The following is a 21,877-nucleotide window of genomic DNA, read 5'->3' as shown; positions in this document are numbered from 1 at the left end:
TTAACCCTTGATCTAACTTTAACCCTAATCTTAATTCTAGTATTATGTCTATCCATGTTCAAATTCTAGTTGTAATCATAACCCTAATTCTAACATTAACATTAATTTGCATTGTAGCCCTAATACTTAACCTAATTATAATTTCAGATAAAATCCTAATCCTATTTTTTCCTTTAACTCTATCCCTAGTCCTAGTTTGAACCTCGATTCTAATATTTTATGTTAACGTGTATTATAACACTAACTCTTGTTAGAAGTCTACTTTCAATCCTAATTATAATTAGTGATAATAAATGTAATCATAACATAATCTATAATTTTAATTGTTATAAATATGTCTAAATAATTTGTAATTAATTTTCATTTAAATTTAATGGTGCCATAAAATAAATTAAGTGATCTTTATAAATCATCATTACTTAAAATGTATTAGCATGTTTGTAATAACTATTTTTCATAACATGTTGCAAATGTATAATATATTTTCATATAATATGTTAAATTATGATAAGATTGAGTACTTTTAAAGTTTATGCAAAATAAAAATAAAAAAAGATTACAATTAAAAAGATTTATAAATTGATATTAAAAAATTAGTTTACATAACGTTGTTACAAATATTCTATAAATTTGAAAATATATATTTATAAATTTGAGTGCAACCCATTGCAATAGTACTAAAAAACCAAATACAATAATTTTTATTTTTTATTTTTTGGGTTGACAAACACACTAGTACATCAAAATAATATGCATGGTGATTCAACTACATATCTAATATAAATTAAAGTACCCTACCCAATTGCTTACAACTATTGCCAAGTATATAAGGAGACCCGCAATTCTACCCCAAACAGAATTCCAAACTCTATCCAAAATGCTATCATCTATGGTCTTTACAGTGCTAGATTTCCTAGGCGATTTAATTGTTGCCACCAAGGTCCACACAAACACTAACGTAAGGTAGATATTTAGTAGCAGCCAATTATCAAACAGAGTGAAAAAAGCAATAACAACGACTCCTCCTATAAGGTAGCCCAAGGTTTGATAGGTCACATCATCCTTGAAGATGTGTTGTTTGGAACGATAAATCAGATCTCTTACGATTAAGGGAACAGATAGAGCCATCAACCACACAATTCCGCGGACAAAACTATGGTTTGATTCAACGGAAATGAGAAAGGTCACACCAAATGCTAAGGCGAGTGATACCAATGCTATCCACAATCCTTTTATAGAGCTCCTCAAAAGGAGGGAGTCTTGATGTTTGTCATAAACTGCATAAATGAGTATTATTGTTGTTGCGATTGCACTGCAGAACGCCAACGCGTCAAATAGCACAAATGCTACGAATGCTAGTGTCTGCTTGTCTTTACCTGGCAGATCCAGCGATGCGTCGAAAGCAACGGTGGCGATCAAAACAGCACTCACTGATATCATTTGGGCCTTCTGTGAGTCATTACTGGAAAGTGACCTCTCTAATGTTTCATTGTTCGCCATCTTTGGAGTACTGCGAGCGCCATGTTTTTCTAGCAGCCCTTTCATCTGCAATAGTGAAGACGTTCACTAGATAAAATGGAAGTGATAATAGACTTTAAAAGGAGAAAAAACTAGATAAAATACGCATCACTTACTGCAGAGAAAAGGTGTTCGTCGTTGCCCATTTTCTCCAACACTATGTCTAAGGAGGTTTTGCCATGAATATCAAGATTGTTGATGATATCTTCTGACATTATTGATAGCATGAAGTCTTTCATACGCCTCGAATTCTTTTCAAATATAGTAACTGCATTCTCAGCCGCCAAGTGGAGAGCGTTTCTTCCCTCCTTATCAACAATTTCTAAGCAGTCTTGGCCGTGAGTTAATATTTCTTTCACTAATTCAACATTCCCCTCTATAACTGCTATGTGAAGGGCTGACTGCTCATTCATATCTACTACATAACACAGAATTATTTTTCTCCAAAAGTAATTTTGCAATCTCTGATCCTTTTTCAACATAGGCAGCGCTATGCAGTGGTGTCATGCCAAAACTATCAGCTTGCATAAGGAGCTCTGGTCTTTGTTCTAACAGATTGTGAATCACGCCTGCACAATTGGAATGAGAGATAATTTGTAAACGTTCTATACAATGAAAGATTTTATTTGTAAACGTTTTTGCAGGAAGATCTTAAACTGTCGTTGAGTTGAAATTTCCACTTTAATCAGAATCAAAATCAATAAACGCAGGAAAAATTTTAGTTACCTGTGTGCATGTTGGAGACGGCAGCGTGGACAGGTGTTCGGCCATCAGATGTCCTCCTATCATAGTCAGAAGATGTGAGATGCACTAGTTTCACAACAATTTCATCATGACCTTCCTCGGCTGCTTTGAATAGAGCAGTTTCGCCGACTTTATTGACAATATTAGCCAAATCGATGCTTTTCTCCAATAGAACGTTAACTACTTGGAAATGTCCTCCTTTGGCTGCTTCGTGCAGAGCAGTGTCACCTTGTAAATTCTGGGCTACAAGAAATTGGTTGCTTTCTTGGTTTCCTGACTCAATGTCATCATTCATAAGTTCAAGCAACCTCTTGACAATTTGCAGGTGACCTTTACGGGCAGCCAAATGAAGCGGCGTATTCTTTCCAGGCGTAAGCTGGTGGAGAACATCAAGAGGGCCATTATAGGGAGCCGTTCGAAGGGGCACAGTCCCTCTCTCCTTTTGGGGGTGAATTTCATGTCCGCCGTCAATTAATTTCCTCAGTGCCTCCACATCGCCACTGGACGTAACAGCTGCATATAACCTTCCGTCCATTCTTTTGGGAAAGATAGAAGAGGATATAAATTGTGTGAAATTGAAGACAAACAAATAGCTGTGATTTATAAGAGGCAGGTCATCTATTATAGAGGGTTTCAAAACATATGCAAGCTTTAGGGTTTAATAAATATATGTAACATTATGCACAGAGTACTTCAAGGACAATACTTAATGTGCACTTAGGGCTTTGCCATCGTGTGCCTACTTAATGCATAAAAGAAAATCAAAGTCAAAGTCAACATATATGCAGGTCATCTATGATAACTAATTCAATTAGGATACTTTGCATAGAACAGTCAAAAAGTGATAAGTTCAATAAACGTTACAAAAATTGTTCAAACAATCACTATCAGTAATGACCATTCCAAAAAAAACGTGAAGTATTTCCAGTTTTAGTTTAGTACCACTATTTTAATACAAACTCTAAATTATAATCCTTACCATAGGTAAGGAATGTAAGTAATGAAAGCTATTTGATAGGGTGGAATATAAGAATCACTATGCGGTTTCCTCCTCACAATATACTTAGCCCCTAACACCATAAAAATAATATTTAAAAATAAATACAGTTACTCTAGTTGCTCAATTCATTCTTTGACTGTGGTATAATAATAATAATTGATGAACATGAAATTAGCAAATTCTACATGAAAAAATTATTGTCTCTAGGCATAAGCTAATTTAAGATCGGTGAGCTAGGATTGAAGTCTTTCAATAACCCTCACCTTTATTCACACCCCTATATTTCTACTGTCATAATAAATGAACGATGAGGCATCTAGTTTTCTGGTCACACACGGTACCTGATTTTACCAAGACCTACCAACTTTCGTGTCACAAGACCTCTTTTCTGGAATTTTTTTTGCTTGAGAAAACACATGCTTGTGAAGCTTTTCGTTCAACACATCCCGTGAACATGACGACCCATTTTTCTACAGTTTAGAAGAAAAGATCGTTGACAGACATTACATTTGAATGGCGTGCGCAGAATGTATCTTTGGAAGTCAAATAGACGTGACAAAAGAAAAACAAAGACATCAATACACTACTACATAGAGAGGGGTTTTAAGACAATATTTGAGACAATTTTTGAGTGAATTGTCTTAACTAGAGACAAAATAAAACTTATGTATCGTCTTAAATATTGTCTCTAAACGAGTGTCTTAAATTATTGTCTTAAAAAATTGTCTTTCTAAAGACAATAAAAAACACCAGTATTATTGTCTCTTGAGAGACAGTTGTATTTTTGTCTTTAATCTCACCTATTGTCTTTCTTAAGACGATTAAAATATTCTTATTAGAGAGTACCACTTTTGTCTCTTTAGAGATTATATAAAACAATAAATTTTAAAAATAGCTCACTATTCAGATAAATCAATATTATTAAATATAAAATACAATATCATTGATTAATTCATGTTAGGGCACGATGGAATTGAACCACCATCCTCCTGCTTGTAAAGCAGGTGCTCTTCCATTTGAGCTAGCACCCTTTAAAGAAAAATTTTATCATTCAAAATTTTGGGTATCAAAACACGCTTTGGTTTAGTAGTGAACCACCATCCTCCTGCTTGTAAAGGAGATGCTCTTGCATTTGAACTAGCACCCTTTAAAGAATAATTTTATCATTCAGAATTTTGGGTCTCAAAACACCCTTTGGTTTAGTAGTGAGTTTTAAGTCTAAATAATGCTTGAGAACATGTGACCATTTTGCAATCCATTTTGTGTTTTTGTATTAAACAACTTTGTGTTGCCTTGAAAATAAAATAACTATGTTTCTTAGACAAAACCTTAGAATATCTAGCCAGCTCTATGCAACACAAAGAGAATGTACAAAAAATTTGAATGATACATTTATGTTTGTGAATTTGCAACTACATGGTCTAATTCTAATCCTCAGTGTGAACCTGTTCAATGCAAAATAGCCGTAAATCAATAGTCTACGAATTCAAATAGCCCTCTTGCTGACTAAATTTCATCAAAACACTTAAAATGGATTCTAAAACTAACTCTTTCCAATCTTGGAAGTAATTTATAGCATGATATTGATACAAATGAATATCCAAATAAAAAAATGTTAAATTTCTGGAATTTTAAATTACCAACCTCCAGATTTATGTTTGAGCTAAACTATAGCAACTTTGGTGACAATATATCTTAACCCTGATGTCAAAATTTTGTCCTTCACAATCATGTCCCTTTCACCTCCTTTCGCCTACCCTCCCATAGGTTTCTTATGTCTAGTCATGAGATATAGGTTTAGTTAGCTTGATGAGTATATATGTAGAATAGTTTTTCTATCAAAAAAAAGTTCATTATATATTGAAAGAAACCATTAGATGTTATGTATTCAAAATTAGTATTAGAGGCACATACCAAAATCCCAAGATTATTTTTTATAAAAGAAGCAACTTATACTATCAAAATAAAATGTTCCTAGAAAATAGAACTCTAGCTCTAAGAACAAAGAGAATGACAAAGGGCACAAGATACTCAAAATGAAAATAATTTGATTGTGATATTGCTCTCTAATTAGGAAAATACCTTTTAAGACTCAAGAATACAATAGATGCAAGAGACTCAAATTTAAAGTTGTTCATCTATAGTCAACCCAGTTTTTTTGTCTAGCTCTCTGAAGTCACCCTCAGAATTGCACTACCCTGAACGGTAACAAGACCGTTGTGAAAACTCCTCCATTTTATCTCCATAGATTTCCCTGGATAGACAACAAAATTTCTGAAAAAAGAATTTTCTTTTTGAAATTCCTATGAAATAATTTTCGGGTTCAATGATTCTCCAAATTGCATTTTGATTCTACTAAAACATAGCATTTATAATGTTTAAAGCATAATTTAGTAATTTTAGAAATTTAAAAATTATGTAGTACACAAAATAATGAGTACCTCTTGTTAATCCTCCAGGTTAAATTACCGCTAATAATATGATGTAATTCTGCATGAGGAGAATAAGACCAGAAATTTGTCTGGCTATGCTGTAATTATCCAAGGCTCTAAAACAACCAAGCAAATTATTAGTCTATTATTTGATAGATTCCCAAATAACACAAAACCATCCATTTTAGTGTTTTTTTTAATTAATACATTAAGACAGGGATCACAAATATAAAAATTATCAATAAATTACAATGCAACAAATCATCGTAAATAACTTGCTAGATTACATACAAGAGTAATTTATGATAGCTAAGGAGCAATTTTTGGTTAAAATCATTAGCGTGGAGGGATGGTCATCAATGAAAATGAAGAACAACTTGTTTCCTCATTAAGGGTTCCAATCCAAAGGCAAATAGAGGTCATAGTGGTAGAGACGATGTGGGCTATGATGCATACAAAGGGAAGGATCACAAATGATAGTATATGGATGTGAAAGTAAGTTAATGGACAACTATGAACCCATATCTACAGGTCACATTGGTAGAGACAATGTGGGCTATGATGCATACAAAGGGAAGGATCACAAATGATATTCATATGGATGGGAAAGAAAGTTAATGGACAGCTATGAACCCATATCTACCTTGTCGAGAATACAACACCATTGATGATGACAGTTGACAGTGGAAAAATAAAGACTAATAAAGGGAATAGTAGTGATGCTTCACTATGTATTAGGCCCATGAGATAGTCAACATGCAGGGTTTGATACAGTTTCAAAACAGTCCATGAACATCATACAAGGGTAGCATTCTAACACAAAGGCTATAGTGATAAGACTAATTATCATGTGATAACATTTATGAACAACAACATAAGGTTGGAGATCATTATTCTAGGTGACAAATTCATGTTGGATGAATAGAAGACATCACTATTATGAGGAGAAAAGAGGATAATACTGTCAAGAACAAAACATTGAGAAGCAAATGACAGTTACAAGGGCCTAATAGCAGCAGTGAGTACAATGTCATGATAGAGCAAAAGGAAAAATAGGTCTTAGAGAGCAGAAATACAAATATCTCTTGTTTAGATAACATCACACAAAATAAAGAAGCCAAAATGCAAAGAATGCATTCAAGGGTTTTGTTGGCAACGCTTGAGAAATAACAATCATTAAGGACAACAAATACATAGCACAGAGGTCCTGAATGAAGGGTATGTGAAAGAAAACAAGGTTGGCTTAATCACTGACATAGTTGCAAAATGAGGAGTCATCACAATGATGTGCATGTGTTCAATAGTAATATCTCAAAGATAATGAATAGGGCAGTCCTATGGATATAATACAAAGACTGTAAGCATGCATAAAAGAAGACTCCAGGCCTAAAAAGTCCTATACAAACCCTATGACAATCACACATTGGGGAAAATAGAAAATCACAAGTTTGTAATAAAGGAATAATTCATGAGAGTTGAAAATGTATGAGTCATGATGCATAATATTTTTTATTAGACTCTTATGGCATTTTGGCTCAATGACTTCACTGAAAACACAATTGGGAGGATCCTATTTTTGGGGGTCATATGGGCACATTTTAAAAACCTATTTCTATCCAAAGTAGCCATTAAAATATAGTTTCTAACCCAATTTGAATTTTTCAATTTGTATAACCAACGAAAAAGATGTGGCCAAAATACCCACTAGGTATCACCCAAGAAACTTAGGGACAAGATACGAACAGAGTCAATTTTTGGATGACCAAATTGTTGAACCTCTAAAACCTGTTGCTAAGGCATATTCTCCTATGAATCTAGTTTATAACACAATTTGAATCACCCAATTTTGATATCATATGAGAAAGTTATGCCCAAAATATTGACTGCCTATCGTAAATTTGCACTGCTAAAACTCACATTTCCCTGTTTTTCATTGGCAAATTATACCAATCAATTCTTCTTTTCTTAAAAAACTGTTTCTATTGGAGATAAAAAAATTGAATCTAATTTTATATCCAATTGGAATTACACCATCCATCATCAAACGAAAAAGATGTGGACAAAGTACCCACTAGGTGTCACACAAGAAACTCAAGGACATAGTAAGAACAGAGTTAGGGCAGTAAATTTTTGGATGACCAAATTGTTGAATATCTAAAACCTGTTTATAAGGAATATTCCCCTATGAACCTAGTTTACAAAACAATTTGAATCACTCAATTCCAATATCATATGAGAAAGTTATGCCCAAAATACTGACTGCTTATCCTAAATCTGCACTGCTAAAACTCACATTTTCAGGTGGTTCATTGGCACATTCTACCAATCAATTCTTCTTTTCTTCAAAACCTGTTTCTATTGGAGATACATTATTGAATATACTTTTATCTCCAATTGGAATCATGTAAATCCATCATCAAACGAAAAAGTTAATACTAAAAATTTTGACTATTTGTCTAGGTGAGAATTTGAAAACTACAGCGAATGCCAAGGACAAAGATCAAATAACCACAAATATAGCAGTGGAAATGCAGTCTCAAAGGGATAGGATGGTTGTCCCAAGCATTCAATGTTGCAAAAAACAATCTCTTTAGTGGTTGTGAGGTGTCACATAGTGAAAAGAGTAGTGTGCAAACAATAGAGTGAAGCCCTGGACAAAGTTTAGAGAAAAATCAACACAAAAGTATCTCATGAGTCTCAAAGCTATATCATGCCATACTATCATAAAATAAAAACGATTATTCATGCTCCATATTGTGTCCTATGTGTCGTAATGTGTTGATTCAATTCTACAATGCATGCACATTTTTCTTGTAGGATGTAATATGGTGTGTGTCTATCTATGAAGTTGGTATTCTGCATTGAATAAAATAGAAATTCACTAAGAAAAGATATATATGAATATTGACAATATACCAAGATTAAATTACTGTTATCTATAGAGAAAAGAAAAAGGATGGTGAAATTTACTTGATCTGCAGTTATCAACAATGATGGTTCTGCATTTATTTCACCATTGTTAAAAGTTGCAAGCTTTGACATAATAGCCTCTGCATGTGGAAGAACCATTGCATCAATATGAGACTGATAAATAAAAGGCATGAAAACTAATAAATAGTATTTTGATCCAAACAAAAATCCCCTGGTTACATTCCACTTTTGGCATGATTTGGTAGAAAAATAAAATAGCAAGAAAAATCAAACCAGAAAATTATCTATTAAATAATATTCACATGCCACAACTTAAGGAAAATTAGACCAACTGCAGTAGAGAGTATCATCGGGTTGAAGTATGATAAACTTAAAGGTATTTCCATTGCAATAAATACCAAATGTGGCTCATCACATTGGTTTGAATGCTTGATAAAAAAATGTTCTTGGGTTGTCTACTTGGACAAGGCGTTCTAAGGGCAAATTCCTACAATTAACAGCAAAATACTGGTATTGAATCCATTCTAGCACTATTGGAGTAAAACTAAACAGATTCCTGAATAATGAATTTTAATAATATAATATCAGTATGACAACATCAAATAAGAAAAAAAATTGCAATATATGCATAGTTGAGTTTCATTCCTACACCTTTGAAGTAAATCTGATCCATGAACTTGATACAGTGATCTACATAATTAATATAGTGGGAATCAACAATTACAGTATGTATTCTGAGGGCATATTTCTACAATCTAATAGCAGACAATCATATTCAGAACATTCCAGCATTGTTGGAGTAAGTCTACAAAAAATGCTTGCAATCTAATAAGTAAACATCACTGATATAGAATCAAATAGTGGGAAAATGTGTCGATTGAACAGTTCAAATCCATATTCCTAAATATTTCAAATTATCTCTGATTTATGCTTGATATGGTGTGGAACTCATACTTGTTGTAGATTAGAACATATATTCAAGTGGCAGATTACTACAATCTAATAGAAAAATATCAAATTTGCATCTTCTACTCCATGTCTGAATTATGTCAGTGTAGATTCTTATAATCTTTAATAGTAATAAAAAAATATCACTAAGACAACATCACGTAGGTGGAACCTTATGAACAGTTTAGATCTATACTCGCATCTTTAGAGCGAATCTGCTTGATACAGTGAGCAACATCCAAGATACTTCACTAGACTAGGTGTTTCTAAAGGGTACATACCTACAATTTAATAACAAAACATTAGGGCTAGAACCATGTCTGGCATCTCAAGAGCTAATCTACACAGTTTGTTACAATTGAACAACAAAACAAATCACTTAGACAACATCAGACAGAGTGGAAAATATTCTAGGTGGTTCAGATCCAGAACCATATATTTGCAGTTAGTGTCTACCATTTGCTCGATACAGTGAGTTGTATCTGTAATACATAAAGCATCAGCATTAAACTGCGTACTCCGAGGGAGGATTCTTGAATATAATAACAAATTTTGAGGTTCATATTTATCACAGCACGATTAGAATAAATCTGAGAAGATTCCTACAATCTAATAACAAAACATCACCAAGACAGTCCAATAGAGAGGAGGAAAACGACATGGACAGTCCATATCCATTCCCACACCATTTAAGCAAGTCTCTACCATACACATCATACAATAAGCAGTGAGCTTAATACTCTTGAGTATCAGCATTAAACTAGGGCAGATTCTTACTATCTAAGAAAGATATCAAGTTAAGGTCCATGTCGGTATATTTGAACTAAGCTTGCATCGTCTATTTGATACAGTAAACAGTATAATTTCTTTTACACCATGTCGTTAAAATTACTTTTATAGAGGATTGAAACGAAGGAGAGTTTTGAACGTACCTTTTCAATTGATAGCCACTAGGTCGTCGGATCGAATTCCCAAAGAGTATCTCGTTGCACAACATTACCTATCCAAGTATTTTAATTTGCGAATAGCAGAACCAAGGGGACAAGGATCGCCAAACCTAGAAGAGTTTTCCCGTCCAAGGGGTGGAGACGATGGGACAACATTTGAGCCAAGAGCAGAGCTCCCAACACCACAATCTGAAGAGTGTCGTGGCTGATGAGCAGGAGGCAACCCAGCCACCGAAACACCAACCCCATGTCACGTAGCCTGCAAGTAACTCCCAGTGCCAACACTGATGGAAGAAGAGTCCAAAAAACATCGCAAGTTAGGGTTTGCTGACACGGCCACGATTCTTAAGCCCCTCTTTGGCAGAGCGCACTCTTACAGGAGATTCCCGACCGTCCCGCACCGAAAAAACCCCTGAGCGATCTAAATCGCCAACACCTATCAGAGTAAGAGCAGAGGAATTGGCAGCTTTGCAAAACATTTAGGAGCTTTAAGATTCAATTATACTGCAATATTACAATTTTCTCTTTAAAAAACGTCTTAAATTGTCTCAATTACAATCCCCTCTTACCTGTCGAAGGGCTTCTTTCTTCTACTAGAAGCCTTGTTTACAATATGTCATCATTAGGGCAACTATGGTCTAAGAAGATCGAAAACATCTTTGTGGAGCCACAAGAAGTAATTTTACGGGGAAAGGTTGAGCATTTTGGGTATGTCCTGAAGCAAAAGGGCCCTTTTCAAATCGGAATTTGAATATGACAATGAATTCAAATAACCAATTACCAGCTATTACGATTCAGTCGTCCCTGCTCTTTCCCCACATTCATTGAAACAACATCTCTTTAGAGGGAATCTATCAAATGATCCATATAAATGATCTACAGGCACTAAGAAGACACGTTCACGTATTACAGAACCCTACCAAAGAAGATTTTTTTTTAAAATACACGAACTTGCCTGTGTCTTAGCTGGTGATAGTGAGCAGTAGAAGCTGATGGGAAAATATGGGCAGATCAGATTGCAAGAAGTGGGCTGTCCGACGAAGGGCCAAGATGGAAATTGTAGTAGCTATGCACCCGGTGCCATGCATCCATTGAAAAACCCCTACACATAAAAAACCCTTACATTTTATCCTGTCAGTGAAGCGGATGGGAAAATATGGGCAAAGCCTAATTCTTCCTGCGTTGATAACTGCATGCCGCTGCCGCCGCGGGAGCAGGGAAGAGGGCAGATGATTGAGCGCCAAGAAAAGAGAGGGAAAAAAAATGTTTTATTTTAGAAAAAAGTTAATTTCTATTGTCTTAGTTTGAGACAATTAAATAATTAAAAAAAAAATTAAGACAAAATTAATATTTTGTCTTAAATTAACGTCTTAAATCCCTCATTTGTGTAGTAGTGATAGAAAATGATAGTTTCCTAATTTGAATTGAAGTTATTTCGTTCTGAAATTCATATGCAGGAGTGTTCACACTGACATTGGTTAAGAATCTTGGAAAAAAATTGGATTATCAATCATGGACATATTGGAAAGAAATTATATTTTAAAAAAAAATTTAATTGTCAAAGTAAATTAGATTAGGGAAAGAAAATGCTAAAAAAAAATAGAAAACCAAGGATAAATAAACAATAGATTTAGAAACATGGAATTGTGTTGATGGTCATTGATTTGAATGATATATTGAAAATTTTATGTTGATGGTCATTGATTTGAATGATATATTGAAAATTTTAAAGACTAGGGTAGATTGGAAGATATTGATCTGCAAAAAATGAGAAAAAATAATTATATTTTTAAACACATATGATAAATTAGAAAATATAAGATTTATAATAAATACTGGTTGAGAATTATACATTTTAGGTTTTATATTTAGGCATTTCTACTATAATGATGATGTTTGTGTATTTATGTTAATTTTCCTTTAGTTTCATGTGAAGTAGTGTTTACTTGCCTAGCTTTTGTCTATTCCATTTGTTGGAGTTAATAATGAACTCGACAACTCTCAAAGAGAACCTATAACCAAAACTCATATCACATGAGGAGAGAAAATGCCATTAATTGTGCTATGCAACATTGAGAAGAGATTTTATCAAAAAAAATGTTCGTGATTACTTCTATATTGATTTATTTGAATACTTGGATTGATTACAATGATGAAATGAATGCATAAAAACGAAAAAAGTAAACCTTTGATGAATCATAGGTGAGGATTAGGTTAGTTGATGAAAGTGCCAACATCCTATGTTATGAGACAACATGACCTATAATTAGCTCAATCAAATAATGAAAAAATACTCATAGTTTTAACTTAAGCGATTGAAGTAAAAGGGAACGTAATTTATTAATGATGATAAGTGCAATTTAGTAAAAAGCTAAAAAAGTAATGATGAATGCATGAATGGATGCATACATAGCCCATGGCTACAAATTTTGATGATAAACAAATAAATCTATCATATTCTAAGAAAAGGAGAAAATATGTCCTCTCCAATGTTGATTTTCCCAGGTTTTATTGGATGTATTTTAATGTATATATCTGATTCAATCTGATACTTGCATTCTTGTAATTCTATGTGTTCTCAAATTGAATAACATTATACTATATATATATTCCTTTGCAAAGGCATGTCCTTGAACGGACATGTCTCTCCTTTAACTATAATAATTTAATCAATATTATAATATTTCATCAATCAATTATTAATTTAAAATAATATAATAGATTAATATTGAATATTAAATTTTATATGATTAATAATAATATAATAATATAACATAATACTATATTATTATTAATCAACGTATATTATATGTATTCTAAATGTTCATTCGACTGAAGCTACAAACATTAACACTCCCTCTTAGCTAGGGAGGATGATCAGACAGAATGTGTAGTGATCTTCCATGTCAACACTTATGGCCCTCACCATAGCTACATAAAACATAATTAACACTCCCTCTTAGCTAGAGAAGAAAAAATCAATGCAAATGCATTAAGTCTAGATTAATTATGGAATAGAGAAAATATTATCTCACTGTGATATCAGGAAGTATGGTATAAACAAGAATATCAAGGCACATGATATTCACCATAACTCAAAAATATCATCTCATGATATTGGGAGTATTTGCATCAACCATATGATGCTCATCACAGGGGAGTATTTGCATCAACCATAGTCTCAAGGTGTGAATTTGCCTCCATCGGTGATTCTATTCATAAGCTCTTGTGTGGATTGCCTCTGTCAGTGATTCTATCCATAAGCTCTTGTGTGGATTGCCTCTGTCAGCGATTCTATCCATAAGCTCTTGTGTGGATTGCCTCAGTCCGTGATTCTATCCATGAGCTCTTACATGGATTGCCTTAGTCGACGATTCTATCCATGAGCTCTCACATGGATTGCCTCAGTCAGCGATTCTATCCACAAGATCTTACGTGGATTGCCTCAGTCAGCGATTCTATCCACGAGCTCTCATGTGGATTGCCTCTGTCGGCAATTCTATCCACAAGCTCAAGTTATTGTAAGATCGTCACCTTCCAATAACCTCAAAAATACAAGTGGAAATCATTTGGAAGTCGTCACTTCCTTATGATTTACACAGGGCCCATAAGGCATTAAATGATTTCAGTAGTATAATAATCAATTGAATCAAGTTTTACCTCATAAGTGTTTCACCTTCAATAGTGAAAATCCCTCTCAATCACTATGATCGAAATTGTCACAAGTTGACTGAACCATCTACTCCCTCTGAAGCTCAAGTTATTGTATCAACCTCTTGTCCTCTTTTGAAAAGTCAGATTCTCTCTGTATCTGGTCTCAATCATCAATTCATTTATAAGCATCAATTTATTTCTCCCTTTAATTCAATTTTATTGTGCTTTTGCCAATATTATAGCATAAATTACAAACTCAATAATTCATGTGCCTTAATAAAACATGGAATACTTATCTTAAGTTTAAAGAATTTCCTTTCATAAGGTAGGCTCATATAAGAAATATCACGCATGAAACATCTCTCATCATAATTCCCTTTCAATGATGTAGAACATTTTCATAATTTTGATCAACACTTTCATTATGATCTGCCACACACAGTCGTTAATAACTTTTTCGATTTACCAAATTTATCCAATCTCTTCGGTGAGATGTTAGAAGATATAATTACAAACATTTCCTCCAAGTTATATCCAGATCCAACAGTTAAAACAAAAGTTATGACATTTTTCCCAAAACGGCTAACCCTAGGTAGGGTTTCAAGTGACTTGCACCAAAGTCATCATATCTTGCACAAAACTGAATCAAATTTGATGAGATAAACATATTTGAAAACTAGAAACATGGATCTTTCCATCCATATATTATAGTCCTCATTTTGAGGCCAACCAAGGGCCGTACAATGGCATATTTCAGATTGAAAATTCTAGAAAAAACTGAATTCTCCAACCCTCTCCAACCTCCAAATTAAACTTCACAGGCCTGAGCTCTGATACCATGCTGATTTTCCCAAGTTTTATTGGATGTATTTTAATGTATATATCTGATTCAATCCGATACTTGCATTCTTGGAATTCTATGTATTCTCAAATTGAATTTCATTATACTATATATATTCCTTTGGAGAGGCATGTCCTTGAACGGACATGTCTCTCCTTTAACTATAATAATTTAATCAATATTATAATATTTCATCAATCAATTATTAATTTAGAATAATATAATAGATTAATATTGAATATTAAATTTTATATGATTAATAATAATATAATAATATAACATAATAATATATTATTATTATTATTATTTTTTGATAGGTAATTGGCCGAAGCCTGAATAGCTTTTGACTGGAGCTATGAACCAGCGGGGCCACAGTAGGGGGTCCCATCCCCATTACATATCTTTGAATTATTATTATTATTATTGTGTTTGATTAGATTGACCCCAAGACCTTCCCCATCTTTTGGAAGACCAAGAGTCACAACTTAGAATTTCACTTTAGATGTCCCTATTGGGAATTGAACTTGGGTCTCCACAATGAGAACCCAGTGTTTTAACCAGTTAAGCTCAACCCCTTGGACATATAATATATTATTATTAATCAACATATATTATTTGTATTCTAAATGATCATTCGACTGAAGCTACAAACATTAACATCTAAAAAAGAGAAAAATGAAATAAATGGACTAATGAAAAAAGGATAAAAGGAGGACTAAATATGACCCCCCAAGTATTTATTCCATAGTGCCTCTCCATGCCTTGCATATTGTTTTAGGATATGATTATGTTATATTTCATTGAGATAAATATATTGATGTTTGTGATGGCTTACTGATGAGTTGGATTATATTGGTGATTTATTATGGTGTTGTATGTGATGCTAACCCATGATCAGATATTATTTGATTGCATCTTTGTTGTATTGACTGATTGGGGTTTATGTTTGTATACAACATATTTTGGTGTAGGGTTGCAGGCAATACAGGAGATAGTACAAGGCCCAAATGTATCTAGCCTTAGCCATATTTTATCTCATGAGGTTTTTCATGTGGAGAATATCTAATTACCCAATTGTCAATGGTAAGTCTTGTTTTGGTGTTGGCATTATTTTATGGTTTATTTGAGTGTGTTGGATTTTATGTTATTTTAATTATTGATATTAATTATAGCCTAAGTGTTATAAATTAAATTAATAATTAATTATTATTTATTAAATAAATATTACTTATTTATTATTTAGTAAATGATTTATTGATTATTGTTTATTATTTATTTTTTCCATGAGATATTTTTATTATGGAGATTATTTTTAGTGGAAATTATATATTTAATTATGGAACTAATTGTTGGATCTTGGTGGAACTAGTTTTCCTATTTTTATGGATAATTGTATCTTTATTGAAATCAATTATTTTATAGTGGAAATTTATTTATTATGATATACTATTTTATTATTTATTCTATTGAGTGGGAGTTGATTGTTAGTTTTATTTTTAGTGGATTTTAAAATTTTAGTTGGAATTAATTATTTATTCTTTTCTTGGTTGTCAAGTGGGAGTTAACTATTTTTAGAGAATTTTTAATTGGCGATTTAATATTTAATTATTATTTATTTATCTGTTTAATTATTTATGGGGATTTTTATTTTGAGATTAATTTAATATTATTCACTCATTGATTTAATGTGAAATTTTAAGGATTAGGGTTTTGCTTTTCTTTGTGAGCTTTATTTAGATAATTGAGTTTTATTTATTATTATTTTCGTGAGAATTGATTAGAAGTTTTTCTTTTCAAAGTTTTGGAGAGAGAAAATTATTGCAGTTTTGTCAAGAATTTTAGAGTGTGAATTTGAGGAAAAGGATTTGAAATTTTTAGTTTGACTTTGGGATTGCATTAAAGTGTGAATTGAATTTCTTGGCCTTGATTGATTTGGAATTTTGGTTATTGTTCTAAAGAGTTTTCATGTTTCAAAATTTGACATCAAACTCTCTCTCTCTCTCTCTCTCTCTCTCTCTCTCTCTCTCTCTCTCTCTCTCTCTCTCTCTCTCTCTCTCTCTCTCTCTCTCTCTCTCTCTAATTCATAGGTTTCCAAGTAGGTATATGGTTTTCCCTATTCGATTTTAGTCAAATTTTTCAATTTTAAATACAATGATTATTAGGGGGATTTGGAATGTTGTTCGAATTGTATTTATTATATAAATTTAATTTCTTGTTCTTGATTTGTAAAGATTGTGTTTTGCTCAGAATCGGGTATGGGGATTCAATGTTTTAGTTTCCCAATTTTTTTGCATTCTTATTTGTGAAACCTATGAGAATATTTGTGTGTGATTTCTGAGTGTTTTTCAAGTGCTATTAGACCCTTCTCTAATGGGGTTTTGTCAAAATTTGATTTTGAGTTTTTCAGTTATATTTTTTCTCTTTTTTCAACCATCTGTGTAGTTTTGGGCACCATCTGCATAGAACAGAGGCCACCTATGCAATTCCCTTGACCACCCACAACTTCCTTGGCCACTTGTGCACCTGTACAGTTATAATGACCACCTGTGCAGCTCTGTTGACCACCTATGTAGTTGTTTTGGGGTTTTGATTAGTTTTAATTTTTGACCTAATTTAACTTCTCATTCAATACCAGAGGCTTAGGTGACCATTTATTTTGTCAATTTTGGTTTTTTGTGTTGGATTTGGCTCAATTTGACTGATTTATAGTTCATGTGCCCATTCTTGATTTGGCTTGTGAAGAGGAACAATTGTTTTGGGATTATGATTTAGTTTCAGGACTTGACCTTGTGATTTGTCTATTTTTTGAAGTCTTATTTACAAAATGTGATATCTATGCATATATATGTATCCTTTATGTTCCTATTTGGTTACCTTATACTTTATTATGTTTTTATTAAGTCGTAGGGAATAGGTTGAGTAGGTGCATTAAGGGAATGTGGCTCTCTATAGGGGTCAAGGACCTAAGTGGCTGTCAAGGTAGCTCATAAGTGAGTAGATTAATAAGTGATAACACTAATAAAATTTGGGTTGATTTTACACACAAATAAGATAATAATATGCCACACTCATGTCCTCATGTGCTCGTATAGGCAAAGGGTAAGATTGAAAAGGCTTGTCCACCTATTGAGGTGTTGAGCTGGTAAGCTCATCCATTTATAGAGGTGTTGAGTTGGATTGATTGTGCAATACCTTTTCCTCGTGAAAGGATTGTATGGTCGTACATGAGTCTCAAGGTTGTGAGATGAAACTCTCCCCTTTGAGTATTCTAGTATCCTATTGTCTCAGTTTTATGTGAAAGTCTATGGGAGTCTTTCAATTGTTCTTAGAGTCATTTGATTATTATTGAAGATCCCTTGGGATGTACTTTTGATTGTTATTTTACCTTGAAAGCTCTATGGTTGTCTTTGTAAGTCTTTCAATTTTTTTAGAAGATTTTTGGTTGATATTCTTACTTTGGTAGTCCTTGGTTGTGGAAGTCCTTTGAAGGTTTTGTTTCATTACACTTTCTTTGGGGATCTTTGTATGACTTTTGGATGATTATTGGATGGTCTTTTGGTTGTTTTCTTAATCTACTTGTCTTCTAAAGTGGTGTCTCATGTATCTTAGTTGTTAGTTTATTTAGTTTTTTTATCCATAGCCTTCTTGTTTTTTGATTGGGGCCTTTTGTCTATCTCCTAGCATGGGGGGTGGGCCTACAAGTTCCACATGGTTGGGTGGCATTTCTTTTTCACCCATTGGAAATATTTTGGAGGAATTCCTCATGTGCATCTAGATGGATCTTTACCATGTTCTTTTTAGTGTCTACATACTTCAGTTGAGAGATAATAATACCATTACATTATTTGTGATGTATCTTCCAGAAGTGATGAAAAAAGACTATGTAACTATGTATTTGTATTTGTAACAACAAAGATATTACGGATTATTCCAAGTGGAAATGAGTGTAATAGATGTACTTGTATCAATGGATGTCTTGCAAGTGAAAGTTTTATGTGAATTACATGTATGTTCCTATCCTTAATGAAGCTTTTCATAAGAATATTTCATTTGGTTCTTTAAAATGAACTTAGTATAGATCTTTATGTGATGAGTTATATAATTAATGTATGATAGTGTGTGTTTCTTAGTAGAAACATTAGGGAACCCTTAGAGGAATGTAATGATGTGTGATTATGTCTTCTATTGAATATCATTATGAATCTTAACTATGTTATGTAATGTATTTACTTAGTGTTGTATTGAATTAAGATGGTTGATAAATTGAAATTAATATTCAAACAAGTTCAAAATAAAGTCCAAACAAAATTAAAACAAAACTAAAACTTGATTAAAAATATTTTGAAATATCCATCCAACATTCAAAAATATTTCATAAACATAACTTGTCGAAGAATTGGATATCCTTTTTTCAAATTTTATGTCACCTAGGGAACTAGCTCTTGCATAGTTCAAACTCAAGTCTCAAGGCATACAATCCTATTAGGTTCATTCCATATGCATTATCCCTTCTTTCACTTAGGTTTAAAATCATTCTCCTAAGTCTTCATTGCATTATCATTATACCAAAACTAGGTCTTGGCTTAGGTTACATTTTGCATTGCATTAGGTTTTATCATTGCATAGTCCAAACCCTAGGTATTTTCCTAGGTTGACGTTGTAATACATTTGCGTTCACATCCTTAGTTCATATCATTAGGTCATATCATATTATAACATTAAGTCATATCATAACTCTAGATTATATCATTGCATAATACCTTTGAGTCATTTCATATCTTTAGGTCATTTTATATCCCTAGATCATAACACATAACCTGAAGATCATTTCATATCATAGGTTCATACCTTATGTATCAAGGTCATTATCATTGTCCTCTTGCATTTAGTCTTCGAAATTAGGTTTGTCAAACTCTAAAAATAAAAAAATTTAGATTAAACCCTAAGTTGTTGTTAGGGAGTCTAGACCTTGTCCAACATTTGTCCTTTTGTCATCATCGTCATTTTTTCAAACCTATCTTAGTATCCAAGCATATAGGTGAGACATTGACATTGTCCTATTGTAATTTTGTGATTTTTTCTCTTGTCCTTCTAAGGTCTTTCTTCATTTAAATTTCCCAAGGTTGCATCTTTAGAGTTGCAGCTCAAAAGTTTTTCTAAATCTCAAAAATAACAAAAACATAGATTGCATTATCATATCCTAAAGTTGCATTTAGTTGCATAGCATTTTCAAACCCTAAAAAATTCAAAAGTCCAAAGTAAGATCACATTTTCATTTCTCAAAATTGCATTTAGTTGCATATCATTGTCATTTAAAAAATCCAAAAAGACCAAAACAAAAAGTAGCATTGTCAATCATCTAATTTGCATTAGTTTCATACATTGTCTTTAAAATCTATAATCCCAAAAATATTGCATAGTGACTTGCTTGTTGAAATAAGGTTTCAATCCAAGAAATCAAACAAATCAACACATCAAGTCATGTCATTTCCAATGGATAACACACAAAATATGTAAATGAAACAACAACAAATTCAAACACTTAATCTAAATGTGAGTTCGTCAAGCAACACAACACCACAATATGGGATAGTTCAATTGGGACCACCGCCATATTATGAACCCATATTCATGCCAATGAAACCAAGATGTGGAAGTGTTCCACCAACACCATCGAGGAATGCACCATTCGATTTAAATCAATTAAACCTGCAACATGACATTCAACCACCAATGTCACATGAAGAACAAAACCTTTTATAAGGATTTGGATCAAACCAAGACCTTCAACAAGAAATAAATCCAAATAATCCATTAGATTCCTCATCAAATTCCAATGATTTAGATGATGGCAAAATGTTTGTTAGCAATTCGAAGATGGAAAAGGAAGTGAACAATTTCTTGAACAAAGTTTATAGATTGTTTCCCAACAAGTATAGAAGTATGATCAATACCGCTACAACTTCAAATGATCAAACTAATGCACAAATGCAGCATGAAGTTGATAATCTATTGAGTTTTGAACCTTATCCAGATGAGAAAAAAGCACAACAAGAAGTTCCAATCAAACCACTTGAGAAGCATGTCTCTAAATCTTTGAGTGTGAATGTTCCACCAAAGTCAACATTTGAGGCAATTAATAATCCATTATACAATACTACACCATTTTCGCAAGATCAAATGATAATGGCAAAAACATTGGCAAATGCATCATATATCTAAAGACATCACAAATTCCTCAAAGTGGATCACAATCACGAATGCAAGAGAATTTTACAACTGGAATGCCAAACATCTCTGATGTTCAAACCAATACAACAATGTAGAAAAATACTTATGTGCAATCAAGCTCAATATATGTGACAAATACTCATTCACAAGTGACACCAAATTTGTCAGTAGGACCTTCAATTATGGCAACAAAAAGAACAAATAGTGGTACACAACTACAACAAATATTGCAACAATTGAAAAGTACACAACAAGCATCAATAAATGTGCAAACACATAATGCACAACAACAATATTATTCTGAACAACAAATGATAGTACCTTCTGTGCCACTATAAGTGAATACAAACTTGAAACAACAACAATCATTTAGACAAACTTCACAGCAAGTTAATGCAAGTGTCATTCCACATGTAAAAGTGAAGCAACCAAAAGCACATAAGCAAAGATTTTTGAAATTAATGGGCTTTACATCAGGGCAACAACAAATGGCACAAAATCAACAAGTTTTGATCCAAAACCAACAACAATATGTGCCTTGATATGCACAACAAGGAGAAACAATTTATTATGCACCACAACAACAACAACAACAATAGGCAAATGTGCACTATCATCCGCAAATGCAATT

The 21,877-nt window shown here is 32.8% G+C and overlaps 1 protein-coding gene, 1 long non-coding RNA gene and 1 other non-coding gene across 3 annotated transcripts; all 3 read right to left on the bottom strand.

The window, feature by feature from the left end:
- Positions 1-725: 725 nt before the first annotated feature.
- Positions 726-3,043, bottom strand: LOC131044349 (uncharacterized). The gene is made up of 3 exons (XM_057977665.2): positions 2,245-3,043; positions 1,635-2,087; positions 726-1,545 (listed from the first exon to the last, which is right to left on the bottom strand). Exons 1-2 carry the CDS (start codon positions 2,795-2,797, stop codon positions 1,924-1,926), a joined length of 717 nt encoding a protein of 238 aa, XP_057833648.2. The 5' UTR covers positions 2,798-3,043; the 3' UTR covers positions 726-1,545; positions 1,635-1,923.
- Positions 3,044-4,220: 1,177 nt separating this feature from the next.
- Positions 4,221-4,293, bottom strand: TRNAV-UAC (transfer RNA valine (anticodon UAC)). The gene has a single exon. It is a non-coding gene; the product is annotated as a tRNA-Val (tRNA).
- A 1,006-nt stretch (positions 4,294-5,299) lies between these two features.
- Positions 5,300-11,802, bottom strand: LOC131044352 (uncharacterized). The gene is made up of 5 exons (XR_009105643.2): positions 11,090-11,802; positions 10,506-10,956; positions 8,665-8,744; positions 5,704-5,810; positions 5,300-5,516 (listed from the first exon to the last, which is right to left on the bottom strand). It is a non-coding gene; the product is annotated as an uncharacterized LOC131044352 (long non-coding RNA).
- Between the last annotated feature and the right edge of the window lie 10,075 nt (positions 11,803-21,877).

Source organism: Cryptomeria japonica, chromosome 5, assembly GCF_030272615.1.
Source record: "Cryptomeria japonica chromosome 5, Sugi_1.0, whole genome shotgun sequence".
Lineage (NCBI taxonomy): Eukaryota > Viridiplantae > Streptophyta > Pinopsida > Cupressales > Cupressaceae > Cryptomeria > Cryptomeria japonica.
This window is presented reverse-complemented; position numbering and strand designations above follow the sequence as displayed.

Bases quoted from the DNA above. Each gene is read 5' to 3' on its own strand.
- LOC131044349 (XM_057977665.2), bottom strand. From the start codon at position 2,797: ATGGACGGAAGGTTATATGCAGCTGTTACGTCCAGTGGCGATGTGGAG. The intron at 2,088-2,244 runs GTAACTAAAATT...CCAATTGTGCAG, and splicing joins CGTCTCCAACATGCACACAG to GCGTGATTCACAATCTGTTA.